Raw genomic sequence first — 17,045 nt, forward strand, 5'->3', positions numbered from 1 at the left:
CCTGGAGGAGAGGGAATATTATTTAACCCTCAACATTATAGGTCATGCATGTACAGACCGCCCTATTATGAAGGCTCAGGACAGTTTACAACCTAAAAACATAATGTTCTCTGAAATTAAAGGACAAAGAAGGCAGGGACCTCACAGAAGCAGATGAGATTAAGAAGAGGTAGAAAGAATACACAGAAGAACTATACAGGAAAGATCTTAATGTCCTTGATAGCCATGATAGTAATGTCCTTGATAGCCATGATAGTGCGGTCACTGAACTTGAGCCGGACATCCTCGAGAATGAAGTCAAGTGGGCCTTAGGAAGCATTAGTAACAACAAAGCTAGCGGAGATGACAGTATTCCAGCTGAGCTATTTAAAATCCTAAAAGATGATGCTGTTAAAGTGCTGCATTCAATATGCCAACAAATTTGGAACACTCAGCAATGGCCGCAAGACTGGAAAAGGTCAGTTTACATTCCAATTCCAAAGAAGAGCAACGCCAAAGAGTGTTCAAACTACCGCACAATTGCGCTCATTTCACATGCCAGCAAGGTGATGCTCAAAATCCTACAAGCTAGGCTTCAGCAGTATGCGAACCGAGAACTACCGGAAGTACAAGCTGGGTTTCGAAGAGGCAGAGGAACTAGAGATCAAATCGCCAACATTCGCTGCATCATGGAGAAAGCAAGAGAATTCCAGAAAAACGTCTATTTCTGCTTCATTGACTACGCTAAAGCCTTTGATTGTGTGGATCACAACAAACTGTGGCAAATTCTTAAAGTGATGGGAGTACCAGACCACCTTACCTGTCTCCTGAGAAACCTGTACGAGGGTCAAGAAGCAACAGTAAGAACTGGACATGGAACAACCGAGTGGTTCAAAATTGGGAAAGGAGTACGACAAGGCTGCATATTGTCACCATGCTGATTTAACTTATATGCAGAGTACATCATGAGAAATGCCGGGTTGGATGAATCAGAGGTCGGAATTAAGATTGCTGGGAGAATTATCAACAACCTCCGATATGCAGACGATACCACCCTAATGGTAGAAAGTGAAGAAGATCTAAACAGCCTCTTGTTGAGGGTGAAAGAGGAGAGTGCAAAAGCTGGTTTGAAACTCAACATTAAAAAAACTAAGATCGTGGCATCTGGCCCTATCACTTCCTGGCATATAGAAGGGGAAGAAATGGAAGCAGTGACAGATTTTACTTTCTTGGGCTCCAAGATCACCGCAGATGGTGACTGTAGCCATGAAATTAAAAGACGCTTGCTCCTTGGGAGGAAAGCTATGGCACACCTAGCCAGCATAGTAAGAAGCAGAGACATCACCTTGCCGACAAAGGTCCGTCTAATCAAAGCTATGGTTTTCCCAGTAGTAATGTATGGCTGTGAGAGCTGGACTGTAAGGAAGGCTGAGCGCCGAAGAATTGATGCTTTCGAACTGTGGTGCTGGAGAAGACTCTTATGAGTCCCCTGGACTGCAAGGAGGTCAAATCAGTCCATCCTAAAGGAAATCAACCCTGAGTGCTCATTGGAATGACAGATAATGAAGCTGAAGCTCAAATATTTTGGCCACCTAATGTGAAGAGAAAACTCTCTGGAAAAGACCCTGATGCTGGGAAAGACTGAAGGCAAAAGGAGAAGGGGACGGCAGAGGATGAGATGGCTAGATAGCATCACTGATGCAATGAATATGAACCTGAGCACACTCCGGGAGAGTGCGCAGGACAGGAAGGCCTGGCGTGCTATGGTCCATGGGGTCACAAAGAGTCGGACACGACTGAACGACTGAACAACAACAACAACAAATGCTGATCTAAATAATGCTATTAAAGTCCCACCTTTCTGCTGACTTACCAAACATCCCAAAGCTAAGCCAAACAGATAGGCCTTACAAGTCTTCCAAATGATGCTCAGGCTTTGACTCTTATGAATCTCTGAGAGAAGAAGTTCCACAACTGATGAAAAGCCACTAAAAATTCCTCTCTGCTTACCTTTCTATGTGTGCTTATATGCCTGGGGCAAATTTACAGAAAGCCATTGCATGCGTGTGCATGCATGAAATTAAATGTGGGACGAAAGAGTGAGAATGTGAACTCGGGAGAAGGAAGGGGGACAGAATATGGTTTAGCTACGCTCTTCAGCTTTCAAATCTTACCTGTTTGCCAGGCTTTCTTCAAACAGCACAGTGCAATTCTTCTGCCCCACTGTAACCTGGTATTCACCAGGGTTTGCAAGCGTGCCATCAGTTCCAGAGAAATATGGACGTGACTGAAACCCCATGCCACAGAGAGTCAATTTAGTGCTGCCATTTAGTGGTGCATTTCTGGGATGAAACTGTGAAAGCAGAAGAGATACCAAGTGTTACATAACTAGTCACCAGTAGGGATTTATTAGCCCTCATGTCCAGTGGTCTATTGCTGAAGTTCTGAATACCAATGATATCCTGTTACTGGCACCATACAATGGGACAGGCATACTCCTACACAAAGAGAATATACAGGGGAAATGGCAAACGTTCTCCAGGCCCTCTCTCTGGCTGTTGCAAAAAGCCTAAAGCTATGATGTGGATCATTTGGGGGAAAGATGTCAAATGACTTGCTTAGGGTACGCTGTTATTATTAGCACATAATGAAGGGAAGTTCAACTGGATGCAAATAAAAGTTTATGCAAGTTATTATGAACAGAAATTGATGGTTGTTGTTGGTCACACCCCAGTTAACTTCAATTACCTCACATGTGTTTTTGAAGAATGGCTGGAATCAAGGCTGCCACGGTTTAAATAGCAACAAGCCATCATGCAAAGGGGCTGCTGACCAGCTAGTGTACAATTACTGAACAGTTACTGAACAAGTATTGCCCCCTTTCCCCTGCCAAAGCGCCATCTTTGTTGTATTCAGCGCTACCCTGGATTTGAGCTCTACAACAAGCCCATGACGAAGGTCAGGCTGAGAGAAATGACTGGCCCAAGGCCACCCAGTTAGTTTCATTGACGAGCAGGGATTTGAATCTGTTGCCCACCTTCAAAATCAATACAGTCGTTAGTACCACATCAGTGCACTGTTTGACTTGAATTTAATACAGGGAGTTTATCCATATAAATGAAGCAATTATTAGAAATCAGGAAACATTTAAGTTTGAATCCAAGGGTGTCTCTTTAATAACCTTTTAATCAGTTATTTTTCTAGTTTAAAAAATGTGCAAGGGAAAGGTGATGTAAAAGTTTAAATTGTTGAAATGTATTCCTTTATCAAGGTGTTCCTCTGTCTCTTTTTGAAGTTAAACATAATTTGGTCTAATGGCTCCTTGCGATTAGACTGAGTTATATGAGGGTTAAAGTTAATTTTAGTGTAAAGTTTGGTTTGCTAAATATTAACTGATCTTAATATAAATTAGAGCCATTGGTGCAGACAAACCAAAGGGTGCAGAGAGACTGCTTTAAACTGGCCCTAGCAATGACTGCGTCCATATAGCAAATCATTATTATGCAATGACTCTCCATGGGTATCAGGAGAACTTTTAAAATCACAATGACGTGAATCCCAGGTGAGCCACCGAACACTAAAGAGTTTGCTGTGTGGAGGGCAGCCCCTAAGAGGAGCAATTTTAAGTGGTCTCCACATTGGAGTTATTTCATGTGCACCACCACCAACTGCAAACAAAGGGAAAGACCAACATCAAGAGTCCAGGAAGAGCTCCATAATATATAGCTAGAGACGTGAAGGCTGAGAAACAAAACAGAAAAATTTAGAAAAAAACGGCTTTTTCCCATTTTATCTGAGGACCACATTTGTTTTTTTCTGAAAAATTGAACAGCTTTGGATTATGAAATATTTTCTTTTAGAATTTAAGATGAAGTATTTACATATTGGTACCTAGCCTTTACTCTCCCCAAAATGATTTCTAAAATCTATGTAATAAGAACACTTTTATAGAAAGACTAGAGATGTAAAATGTCTGGAAATAATGAAGCCATGGGGAAAAATATTTTTAATCCTCTCTAAGATTCCCAGCATAGTTATTTCTTTCATTCCTTATTAAAGTTATTGATCTAAAGTATATTTTACTGATAGACATTTATGCTCAGTTTCCCAACATGTGAACAGAGTCACCATTTTGCATCTTGTCAGTAAATGTGCATTCTTGACAGTTTGGGTTTTGTTCTATAGAATCCTATGTTTCTGATGCTGTAGCAGTCATTTAATGTAGTTCTGATCAATTCAGACAATAATTACAAATTTACTGAGTTTACTTTTAAAAGTTTTAAATATAATTTTATGAGCAAACTAAGTAATACATAAAATAACTTCAGGAACATTCCTGTGTTCCTAAAGCAGCCCTCCCCAACCTGGTGCCCTCCAGATGTTTTGGACTACAGTGCTCAGCATTCCTGACCATTGGCCATGCTGTCTGAGGCTGATGGAAGCTGAAGTCCAAAATATCTGGAGGGCATCACATTGGTGAAGGATGTCTTAAAGCAACAAATCAACTTTAAATTGGTAAAGGGTGCTAAAAAAAAAAGTCCAGCTTATTTTTCAATTTTTCCAAAACTTCCAGTTTTCCAATAATTTTACATCTCTAATTATAGCTGAAAACTTTTGGTCCACTTGTTCTAATGACCATTTCCTGTGTGAGGGAGACATGGTCAGCCATTCCAAAAAATAGTGTGAGTGCGCAATATTAAGAAAGATGGCTAGAACCAGGTGGAGGAAAACTCGTGCGGAGTCTGACCGAACACAGGAAAGAGCCCACTATCAAGCCTACTCTGTGGCAGTGAGGGTGGCAAAGAGACAGTTCTTTTCCACCAGCATTGCATCTTCTCAGTGTCATCCAGCGGAGATTTTCCGAATGGTTCGCGGCCTGTTACATTCTGGCCCAGGGAGAGAGACGGTGGAACCCTCGGTGGCATGCTGTGATAAGTTTGCAAGGCACTTTGAAGATAAAGTCGCTCAGATTCGTCATGAATTGGACACCATGATTAATGCAGTTCCATTGGTAGAGGCATTCAGAGCACCGTCTGGTCCAGTTTTATTGGATGAGTTTCAGTTACTGAGGCCTGAGGATGCAGACAAGGTGCTTGGCCAAGTCCGATCAACCACTTGTGTGCTTGACCCTTGCCCTTCATGGCTTATCAAATCAAACAAGGAGGGGATGTCCGGCTGGGTCCAGGAGGTTGTAAATTCCTCCTTGAGAGAGGGAGTGGTGCCTGCTGCTTTAAAAGAGAAGGTAATTAGACCACTCCTGAAAAAGCCTAACCTGGACCCAGAGGATGTTAACAATTATAGGCCAGTGGCCAACATCCCCTTCCCGGGCAAGGTGCTTGAGCGGGTGGTTGTAGGACAGCTCCAGGCACTGTTGAATGAAACGGATTATCTAGATCCATTTCAATCGGGCTTCAGGCCTGGTTTTGGAATGGAAACTGCCTCGGTTGCCCTGTGGGATGACCTCTGCCGGGAGAGGGACAGGGGGAGTGCGACCCTGTTGATTCTTCTGGACCTCTCAGCGGCTTTCAATACCATCAACCATGGTATCCTTCTGGATAGGTTGTCTAGGTTGGGAGTTGGAGGCACTGCACTACAGTGGTTCTGCTCCCACTTGGATGGCCGATTCCAGAAGGTGGTGCTGGGGGATTATTTCTCTGTGCCATGGCAATTGTGCCATGGGGTTCCACAGGGCTCTATTTTATCCCCTATGCTGTTTAACATCTACATGAAACCGCTGGGGGAGTTTATCTGGAGGTGTGGACTGAGGTGCCATCAATATGCGGATGACACCCAGCTCTACCTCTCTTTCTCATCAAAACGTGGTGAGGCAGTGGCTGTTTTGAATCAGTGCCTGGGCACGGTAATGGACTGGATGAGGGCCAATAAACTGAAACTCAATCCAGACAAGACAGAGGTACTGCTAGTGGGTGGTTCATCTGCCCGGCTAGGTGACATTCAACCTGTTCTGGAGGGGGTTGCACTCCCCCTAAAGGATCACATTCGTAGTTTGGGGGTGCTCTTGGATCTAGAACTGTCACTTGAGGCACAGGTGAACTTAGTGGCACGGAGCACTTTTTATCAGCTTAGGCTGGTATACCAACTACGCCCTTATCTGGACAGAGATAGCCTAGCTACAGTTATCCATGCTCTGATAACTTCTCATGTGGATTACTCCAATGCGTTATACGTGGGGCTGTCTTTGAAAACGGTCCGGAAACTTCAGCTGGTCCAAAATAGGGCAGCAAGATTGTTAACAGGGACTGGCCTGCGAGCTCATATTACGCCAGTACCTTTTCAGCTGCACTGGCTGCCAGTCCGTTTCCAGGCTCGATTCAAAGTGCTGGTATTAACATTCAGAGCCCTTAACGGCTTGGGGCCAGGTTATCTGAAGGATCGCCTCCTCCCATATGTGCCTGCCCAGACCTTAAGATCATCGTCAGCGGCCCTTCTCCATGAGCCCCTGCCAAAGGAAGTGAGGTGGGTGGCTACTAGAAGGAGGGCTTTTTCTGTTGTGGCACCCCGGTCTGGAATGAGCTCCCTTATGAGGTTCGCCTGGCACCTACATTGTATTCCTTTCGGTGCCAGGTGAAGACCTTTTTATTTTCCCAGGCATTTTAGCTTTCTAAACTTTTAGCTTTGCTGTTTTAAATCTGTATTTTAAACTCCTGCACTGCTGCTAGGTTTTATTGTGGTTGTATTGTTATATTGTGGTTTTAATGTTCTATATATTTTAAATTGTTTATTTGTGTGCTGTTTGGTTTTAATTTTTGTGAACTGCCCAGAGAGCTTTAGCTATTGGGCAGTATAGAAATGAAATGAAATAAATAAATAAAGTTGCATTAGGCTTGTGAATTTTTGTGCCCTATGTTTAGAAAAAGAACACCCTCTCCCTAGAAAAGATATAGGAGAATTAAACTATACAGTGCCAAGCCACCCTTGCAGGAAAAAAGAAAAACTTTCAGGAAATAAAAAACTTCACAGAACAAAGGTAAAGGCAAGTATGTACCCATGCACACACACACGGCTCCAAATCCAATAAATTGCCCCAAGTGAAGGGAATGTCTTAAGTACTCAGTTTACAAGTACCTATAAGGAAGAAGTTAAGAAAGAAGGAGAAAACAAACCCTATGGAAAAGAAAACTATTAACGCAACATTTAGGCTGTGCAGCTCCAAATGAAAAGCTCCAGAGGACCAAGGAGCTCAGTCAGCATGGCTGCAGTGAGCACTAACCACCATGCCAATTTACTACTGGCCAATATCATACATAAGGAGATAGTTGCATACATTAGTGAGGATAGGGGGGCAGGTCTCTTGGTTCCACGTTTCCTTGCATTCTTCCTGATGGGTACATGAATTTCCACACCAGCCACATCGCATAAAATGCTCTGCCTTCAGGCAGCGGAGGCATGTCAGGAAATGGCGACAGCCTGGACCAGTCTGTTTCACCTGGAATACCTGAAAGAGGGACAAAGAATATCAGATCAGCTGTCAAAGGGACTGACAGGCCTTCTAACAGCAGGAACTAGGGCTCACCCATCCATCCATCCATCCATCATAAGTATTTTATACCACCCTTCAGCCATTTTCCCTACAACAGGGACCCAACAAGCTACCCTAACAGAAACTCCCATCAACAGGGTGGCCTTAGTTGTCCATTTGCCATACTCCTTGTTCACAGCTGGAATCAAAAGAGTAGAGAGACAAAGCATGCAGGTTTATAATATTTCTGGTCATAGTAAAGAGCTGTCATTAGGTCCCAAGATCGGTTTTACAACTGCCTGCCCAGATACATGTTTTTTCTAGTAAAGCTAGAATGACTGGATGAATGAGTTGGCAGCAGACAATGCCAAAAATCTACCTGCAATCCAATGGGCCTGACCCTTTGCATTTGATGAAATCACTGAGTCCCAGACCAAAAAAGGTTAGATATGTAGCCATAGAAATATCAGAAGAGGAACAGGAAGCACAGTCAAATGTCCCATTAGAAGCACCAATTTTTCAGTTAAAGTTCAACATCCTAGGTGAGATAATTAATGGCTAGAGATCAGCAGGTTTAAAGGATTCCTGTAGAAACATAAATTCCTAGAGATGGAAGAGCCATTTCCCCCCCTAATGACAGGATATGGTGAGAAGCACTTCAAATAAGCCATTGTATTATCAAGGTAGGAGACAGCTGCTATGTGGACATTGCAAACAAATCCTTTGTAACAATGATCCTACTAAAAGGCCAAACAGAAAATGCTTTTAGTAGATTCCCAGGAAGACTGTATATCCTCAGAACACAAGTGGTGGATTGAATGTCTGATGCTCTCACACCACACAAGTGCTCTGCTCGTGGAAATCTAACATGTCAGGAAGAATTCAAGCCCAGCATTCTCCTTGATGTATTAGTTTTCTGCAAGTACGACTTTTTTAAATGTGGGAAGCTTTCAAGCACAACTTCTGTATGCATTCTAAACTGGTGCTGAAAACCTCTACTACTAGATTTTGCTAAACATCTACAATTGGGTTGAGGTGCTGGATCACAGACTAAAGCAGCCCCAACATTCTGTTCCAATGTAGAATCAAAGCACCTTTGGAATAACCCTCCTCCCTCCGACAAATAGAGGTCAGTAATCCTTCCTTGGAGCTCCCAACCCAAGTACAGTCAAGTTTAAGAGCCTTACCTTATTTCCTGAGACAAACAACAAAGAGTCCTGCAGCTTGCTGACCTCCCGCAGCACGGGCAAGCCCTCCCCTAAGGAGAAGTTGGCCACTTTGATTGTGTAGACACTGGATCCCTGAAGCACCACCTGGGAATACACATACAAAACACCCCTCAACTGCTGTTTTCAATAGAGCAGGAAGAGTTGCAGGGAACTTCCTCAATAAGTTGACAAAACACACCAGGCTGCTGATTAAAGCAAGAGAGTTGTAACTAGGGATGTGTGAGCACACCCCAGCTCGGGTTCTCCAGGTGTCTGCTGAAGTGCCGCCACCAGTTGCGCCCCTTGACCCACACTCGCACCTGCTCGTGCCCTCCTGGACTCACCGCGATACTGTCTGGTGAGCGCCCACCATTTTCCCACCTTTTTTCTGCGCAATACCTCTAATATTGCACTTAATAAGCTTTCCCAGCCCCAAACTGCGCATATTTAAATATGCGCATTTTCAAAAACCTTTTTTTACGCAGAAAAAAAGGCGGGAAAATGGTGGGTGCTCGCTGGATGAGATCGTGGTGAGTCCAGGAGGGCGTGAGTGGGGGGCAAGAGAGGACAGCAGCTTGGTGGGCGCAGTCCGGGGGTTGCGGGTGGGGGAGGCCTGACGGACTTCCAGACCCAGTCAGGCGCCCGTGACATCCCTAGTTGTAACTGCACATTTCCACAATAATCTCTGGGCGCCGTTAAGAATTATGAGACGGTGACACAGACACATGTCACCTTTGATTTGGACACCAGGGATCCGTGTTCATCATTCCCATCAACCACAAGTGCACTCTCCAACAACCCCAGTATAACTTGTTATAACTTCAACAGTGATGAATCCTTGCAGAGCATCTCCTCTTACAAACTAAATTATTTTTTGACTGGTTTAACTGCTGTGGCTTCCCACAAGGAAACCTGGGGATTATAACTTTCTGCCGATACAGAGAATTCCCTATCTGAGATCCCTAACCCGCTCAGAATTGTCAGGGCTTCTTATAAGAAAATAATAAATAAATAAATAAGACAGTTTACATTTGTAACACAAACATTTCCTAAATGTAATGGATTGGTTTTCAACTGTAAGGCTTTAAAAATATCAGACAGACAGACATTAGGGAAGTTTTATGGCTCAGTGGTAGAGCACATGCTTTGCATGCCAAAGGTCATCCCTGGCATCTCCAGGTTGGGCTGGAAAAATTCCTGCCAGAAACCCTGGAGAGCCACTGTTAGTCAATGTGAACAGTACTGAGCTAGATGGACCAACCGTCTCATTCGCTATAAGGCAGCTTCCTATGTTCCTAGACATTTAAACACAAAATGGCATGTAAACGTTGGTGGTAGCTCATAGCAACAAAAGATTCACCATATTATAAACACATTGTAATAGACAGAGCACAGGTCTGCAACTCTGAGTTTAACTGACCTGCAAAATACGTCCTTCTGATGTGCCTAGGTGAGCCACAGTCACGTCACCTATTACAGTTACAAAGATGGAGGTCAGCAGCACATCAGACATACGTCCATTGAAGAGGTCCACCCTGTAGCCATCTGTAGTGATGTAGGTGGGCTTCTTGATGCAGCTGTTATCCACCACTGGGGCTGAAAGGTTTACCTGGCATGACAAAGAACAGAAGTTATTTCAGACACTAAGGCACTGGAAACTTGAGTACAGTGGCTACACCTGCGGAAATCCCTCTTCTACACCACTAAAAGGTGCAGGAGCCCTATCCTCTTTCATATTTGTTCACCCTAGTCATACCAGGGACTTTGGTGGCAGGGCCCATGCATGTTGCCCTCTGCACTACAGAGAGGGCAGAGGGAGCACCCTACCCTGCTTTCTGCTATGCTGCAGTGCCACCCCTGTAAGGTCCAGGACAGCACTAAGACTTTGTCAGCCTAGTCATACCTGATGACCTGTGGAACCACCAAAGGCCTGGCTGTCCCTATACAGGTGTTGCTCCAGCCTTTGTTCCTCAGTCTGAGCAACTTGTCCATGAGAGAAGGCGAAAAATAGACTCCTGTCCACCTGCTGTGGAACCTGGGGATTTGATTGAAGGGTGGGGTACAAACCCCACAGACCAAAAAAGACTCCCAGATTGTCTTAGACAACATCATCTGCCCCTGGACATTTGGATCACTGTTTGCCTGCTCTGGAACCTGACCACTGGACTTTCTGGATCACAGTTTGCTTCTGACTCTGCTAGGCCCTGACCCCGAGCTACCACATGTAGGAAGGTTAAGTACCAAGAATCTGGTCTACACTCACTAACCTTCTTTCTCAGCCTGCCAAGGCCAAGAAGTGTAAGACAGAGATTTTGACAGTTTCACCCTTGCCTTCTGCTGGAGCCATGTGGGGCAATGACTCACGGTTGCTTTAGATCCAAGGAAGTGTAGCTATCTCCTTTAGGGTGTAATCCTACGCATGTTTAGACAGAAAAAAGGCCTGCAACTCCCAGCATCCCCCAGCCAGTATGGCTGACTGGGGCATGCTGGGAGTTGTAGGACTTTTTTCTGTCTAGACATGTAGAGGATTGCACCCTTATCCCATTATCCAGCAGCCAATATTCAACTATCCTCTACTGATTCACTTAACCAGTTCTATTATATTCTAAATCACCACAACAGAAACCTTGTGTCTATTATATATGCAACGCTCAGTGCTTGAACCAATTATTAGTGGGAACTAAATTATCATAATTTAAGGTAAAAGAAATCAGCCAATGCACAAAACATTGTGGTGACAGAATAGTCCTCTCATGGAAACTCCGTTGTTGAGTGCATTGTCACTTGCTGTCCTTTTGGACGGGTCAAGAAGTGCCACTTGTGATCCCTAGGGACATTTTCTTCCAATATATGCAACCAGCTCATGCACAAATGCCTGCCTTCTCACTTGTTCCTGGATTAACACTGATCATTCGTAGCGTGCAAGAAACCAAACACAGAGTAGTCAGTACACTTTAGTCACAATCAGGCTTGCAAAGTTTTAAGTAGCAACAGCAGTTGCTACAGAAGATACCAGCCAATTACTGCAAACACAGTAAAATTATGCAAGGTATGTTGTGAAATGGAATTTAAATTAGCTCAACATCAGATTAATGAGACACAGAGATTAGGGATCAAAGCAAAGGGCAATATAACCAACCCAATAACAACTGCAAAAAAAGGAATAGGTTCGGTCACTCATGAGAGAGAGAGAGAGAGAGAGAGAGAGAGAGAGAGAGAGAAATTGATGTAACACATCTAGCCAATTTTTAAAAGAAAAGAAGTCAAATGGGATATTGTGCAATGTAACTGAAAAAATAGAACTTACAGTAGTATCACACAAACTCAAGGTTTCCTGCCATGTGAAAAAGCTGTGGCAAGTTCCAAGTTTGCACATCTCCCCTTTCCTCTCCTCCTCTTACATGCCCACAAAGAGGGGATTGGAAGCATCTGCTCCGTTTTAAGTGAAGAACAGTTCCATGAAGCATCCAAACTTGGGGAAGTGTGATTTGCCTAAACTATCGTTTAAGAACTGCCAGAATCTAAAACCACAGTTTGATCTTGGCTTGATTTCAGTAACCATAGTTTAAACAAACCACAATTCCTGGAATTCACACATCATGGGGAACTGTGGCTTGTTTAAAATCGAAATCAAAAGCCTCCAATCTCCTTCTCTTTTCTCTTTGGTGTGAAAAAGAAAAAAAGAGGGGGGAGTGCATGAGCCTAAGGCGTACTGCAGTTCATTAATCATACTTTCCAGTTATGCCTGATCTAGGCCAAAGTCTCAATTCGAAGATGGACATATATTCTTTGACTGATTCTGCAGAAAGATCTTTAATCTGGAGGAACTATCAATCTGCAATCTCTGTTTTCCCCCATAATGGAATTTTAAAAACAGGATGCTTTCCCTCGACACATCTGGATTTGTTTATTTTTACACTCAAAATACAGCTGAGTTTATGGCAAAAGCAAAGAAGAAACAAAACTTCTCCTAGCTGTTCATATAAAAACACAATAGACTACACCAAGGCATTCATTCATATGATGGAAGAAGGCAATTTCAGGAGGAAATTCTCACATAACGGATCTTGCATGGAGCCTAAATCGACAGGGTTAAGTTACCCTGAAGCAACCATGTTAAAATCACACACAACTGTGTGAATAATCTGACATTCTAACAAGGTAGCCTTGGGGTATAATTATGGGATGAAGTGGTTTGTGAAAACCTCTTTTTGCATGAATGGGTTTCTCAGAGGGTAGTAACCATTCTCTGCTAGAGATCATTCCACATAAACACTCTCCACTCCAGCTTCCAGGGTCCCTTGTGGGGAAGCTATATCACGTAAACCAGTTACAGTTTGTCATGTACCCTTTGGTCAGCTGCAGTGCTCTGCTGACTCAGGGCCCCACCTTTCTTTCTAGTTTCTGGAATGTACCTACTGTGGGACTTCCCTCAATGCGTTTCACACCCACTTCCAAGCCTTTCCACTTCTGCCTGCTATCAGTCACTGAGTTAGAGCAGACTAACTGAAACCGATAAATCAAAGTAGGATCCAGAAATCTCTCCCTTTCTACCAACAGTTGAAAACATTACACAGGTGGGCAGACTTGTGCTCACTTGTCCTGACTAGAAAATAACTAGGTAGCAAATATGATGCAGAAGAAAGTGTTCCCTCAACTCTAGTCAACAGGACTCCAGAAAGGAGTGAAAGACAACATGCCTGGCTGGTGATTTAGAGGAAAGGGGCAAGAAACCAAGGAAGTATCCCCCACCCCCAAATATCCCTACTCCAAACTCTTACGGTATACTTGAGGATCACTCAGCCTACATTCAGTCAGGGCCAGAAATATTGGAACAAGGATAAGTGTTTTGGCAGTTGGCCTCTGTACACACCACATTGAAGTCGAAAGGAAACACACCCAGATGGGAGCCAAGTCAGGACTTCCAGCTGTAATTCAAGGGGGTTGACAAAAGTGGGGCACTAACCATTCAGGAAAAGTGCAGAAGCTGGGTTGCAGTTAAACCTCAAAAAACCCGAGATTATGGCAACCAGCTTGATTGATAACTGGCAAATAGAGGGAGCAAACGTGGAGGCAGTGACAGACTTTGTCTTTCTAGGCGCAAAGATAACTGCAGACACTGACTGCAGCCAGGAAATCAGAAGACTTTACTTCTTGGGAGGACAGCAATGACAAATCTTGATAAAATAGTGAAGAGCAGAGACATCACACTGACAACAAAGGTCCGCATAGTTAAAGCAATGGTATTCCTCATAGTAACCTATGGCTGCGAGAGCTGGACCATAAGGAAGGCTGAGCGAAGGAAGATAGATGCTTTTGAACTGTGGTGCTGGAGGAAAATTCTGAGAGTGCCTTGGACTGCAAGAAGATCAAACCAGTCCATACTCCAGGAAATAAAGCCAGACTGCTCCCTTGAGGGAATGATATTAAAGGCAAAACTGAAGTACTTTGACCACATCATGAGAAGACAGGATACCCTGGAGAAGATGCTGATGCTAGGGAAAGTGGAAGGCAAAAGGAAGAGGGGCTGACCAAGGGCAAGATGGATGGATGATATTCTGGAGGTGATGGACTCGACCTTGGGGGAGCTGGGGGTGGCAACAGCCGGCAGGAAGCTCTGGCGTGGGCTGGTCCATGAAGTCACAAAGAGTCGGAAGTGACTGACTGAATAAACAACAACAAACCATTCAGGAAGGACAGCCAGTGGCATACACACACACCCTCATAGTTGGTGGCTCATAAGTAATGGAACATACCAACATCATTTCAAACTGAAGGATTGCCTTTAATACCTGGATGAAAATCCTTTGCAGTCAATGACTGCCTGAAGTCTGGAACCCATGGACATGACCAAATGCTGAGTGTCCTCCCTCGAGATGCTTTGCCAGGCCTTTACTGCAGCTGCCTTCAGCTCCTGCTTGTTTGTGGGTTTTTCTGCCTTCAGTCTTGTCTTCAGTAAGTGAAAAGCATGCTCTATTGGGTTGAGATCAGGTGACTGACTTGGCCATTGGAGAACATCCCACTTCTTTGCCTTGAGAAACTCTTGGGTAGCTTTTGCTGTATGTTTCGGGTTATTATCCATCTGCAATATGAAGTGGCATCCTATCAGTTTGGCAGCATTCAGCTGAATCTGAGCAGAAAGTATAGCCCTATACACTTCAGAATTCATCCTGCTGCTTTTATCAGCAGTCAAGCCATCAATAAACACCAGTGACCCAGTTCCATTGGCAGCCATACATGCCCATGCCATAACACTGCCTCCACCATGTTTGACAGATGATGTGGTATGCTTTGGATCATGAGCTCTTCCTTTCCTTCTCCATACTTTTCTCTTCCCATCATTCCGGTACAAGTTAATCTTGGTTTCATCAGTCTAAAGAATCTTATTCCAGAACTGGGCAGGATTTTTTAGGTGTTTGCTGGCAAAGGTTAATCTGGCCTGTCTGTTCTTGAGCGTTACCAGTGGTTTGCACCTTGTTGTGAAGCCTCTGTATTTATATTCATAAAGCCGTCTCTTGACTGTAGATGTTGACAATGACATGACTACCTCCGCAAGAGCGTTCTTGACCTGGCTAGATGTTGTGAAAGGGTTCCTCTTCACCATGAGCAGAATTCTGCGGTCATCCACTTTAGCTGTCTTTTGTGGTCTGCCAGGCCTTTTGCTGTTGCTGAGCTTGCCAGTTAATTCCTTCTTTTTCAGGATGTTCCAAACTGTTGTGTTGGCCACTCCCAATGTTTTTGCTATCTCTCTGATGGGTTTATTTTGTTTCCTCAGCCTAATGATGGCCTCCTTCAATCACACGGACACCTCTTTGGACCTCATGTTGGGAGTTCCAGTGAACAGCTACCAAATGCAAATGTAACACTCAGAACCACCTCCAGGCCTTTTATCTGCTTGATTGGTCATGGGGTACCCAGGAAACAGGCCACACCTGGCCATGCAGCTGCTTGTCAGCCATTGCTTCCATTACTTATGAGTCACCAACAATGGGCGTGTGTGTATGCAACTGGCTGTATTTCCTGAATGGTCAGTGCCCCACTTTTGTCAAAACCCCTTGAATTACAGCTGAACGTCCTGACTTTGCTCCCATCTGGGTGTGTTTCCTTTCATCTTCAATGTGGTGGTGTACAGAGGCCAACTGCCAAAACAGTTATCCTTGTTCCAATATTTCTGGCCCTGACTGTACATCATGTTGTAACATCAGGAGAGTTACCTCTCAGTATTGCAGTTGTAACAATGGATGTCAGGAGAAAGGAGAGGAGAGGGGCAGGGATCAGATATCAAACTGGAATTCTCCCCACAGAATCATCCTCTGACTGTTCTTTCTAGATCTCTGCTATTACTGAAGCCAGAAATATACACACACCCTTCCCTAAATGCAGCACTCACTGAATATCTTCATCTGTTATCTGGTTAATGCACATCCAACCCCCCACCCACCCCCACCACTCCCTAGGCCCTGTGTGAGGTTCTTTCCCATCTCCTTCCTGTTGTCTTTGTATACCTGCCTTGTATCCACCTTGTAGCACACAACCCATCCTTATCCTTAGATGTCCAATTTCTTAAGGGGGAGGGAGGGGGAAGATGCTGTCCCAACTAATTGATAATTAGGGGTGCAATCCTATGCCGAACCTGGAGGCGACCGCCTATCCAATGCAAGGAAGGAGAAGCATGGAGGGGATTGTTCCCTCTGCGCTTCTCCTGCCCTGCATTTTTGGCAAGACAGCCGATTGCAGCTAACCACGAGAGGGCAGAGTGGGGGAGGAGGCTGCTGGACAACATATTGGATGTGTCGTACAGGCATTTCCACCTTCCCTGCCCCGGAACACCCTCCGGGAACGCCCCATTTTGGCCACTCCGCACTCCTCTTGCAAGCATGGAGCACAGGGCTGTTCTGCGCTGCCTCCAGGGCAGGTCAGTTCTCCAGGAACTGACCTCAGAGCGTGGGCTCCGAGGTCGGTTCCTGGAAAGCTAGATACCCTATGGCTGTCTAGCCACTGACTAGTGCCATAGGATTGCTCCCTTACTTGCCCTTTTTTTTTGTACCTTCAAGCTAAATGATTATTTTTAACCTATGAAACTCCCTTATGCTTATGTGTCTTTTTCACTGCCACATCATACTTTCAGCAGGCAGTGAAAACAATTTAATTCCAGCGAGTATTCTTCTAGTTTTGCCTCTTTGATGGTTTAGCTGCTGGTTTTTACTGTTTTATTGTTCGTTTGTTATTTTACAAGTTTGCATTTGATGATTTGTAGTTGTTTTATTGTGAGCTGCCTGCTATACACTTCAGTGCAGGAAGGCAGTTAAGATAAAAACAATTTATGTAAAGTTAGAATTGTGAATGTTCCAATGTGTATTATTTTGCACTTGTTTATC

At 44.2% G+C, this 17,045-nt stretch overlaps 1 protein-coding gene across 1 annotated transcript in view; it reads right to left on the bottom strand.

The window, feature by feature from the left end:
* The window catches only part of MST1R (macrophage stimulating 1 receptor), a 67,785-nt gene that overhangs the window by 34,794 nt on the left and 15,946 nt on the right, over positions 1–17,045 (bottom strand). The window contains exons 2-5 of the mRNA XM_084839579.1: positions 10,088–10,276; positions 8,647–8,772; positions 7,265–7,435; positions 2,154–2,332 (exon numbers count right to left, since the gene is read on the bottom strand). Of these exons, the coding sequence (XP_084695705.1) occupies positions 2,154–2,332; positions 7,265–7,435; positions 8,647–8,772; positions 10,088–10,276 (665 nt within the window). The remainder of the gene's footprint in view (positions 1–2,153; positions 2,333–7,264; positions 7,436–8,646; positions 8,773–10,087; positions 10,277–17,045) is intronic.

This window comes from Heloderma suspectum, chromosome 2, assembly GCF_057233095.1.
Source record: "Heloderma suspectum isolate Gila_16-S chromosome 2, 16-S_ref, whole genome shotgun sequence".
NCBI classification, from domain to species: Eukaryota; Metazoa; Chordata; class Lepidosauria; order Squamata; family Helodermatidae; genus Heloderma; species Heloderma suspectum.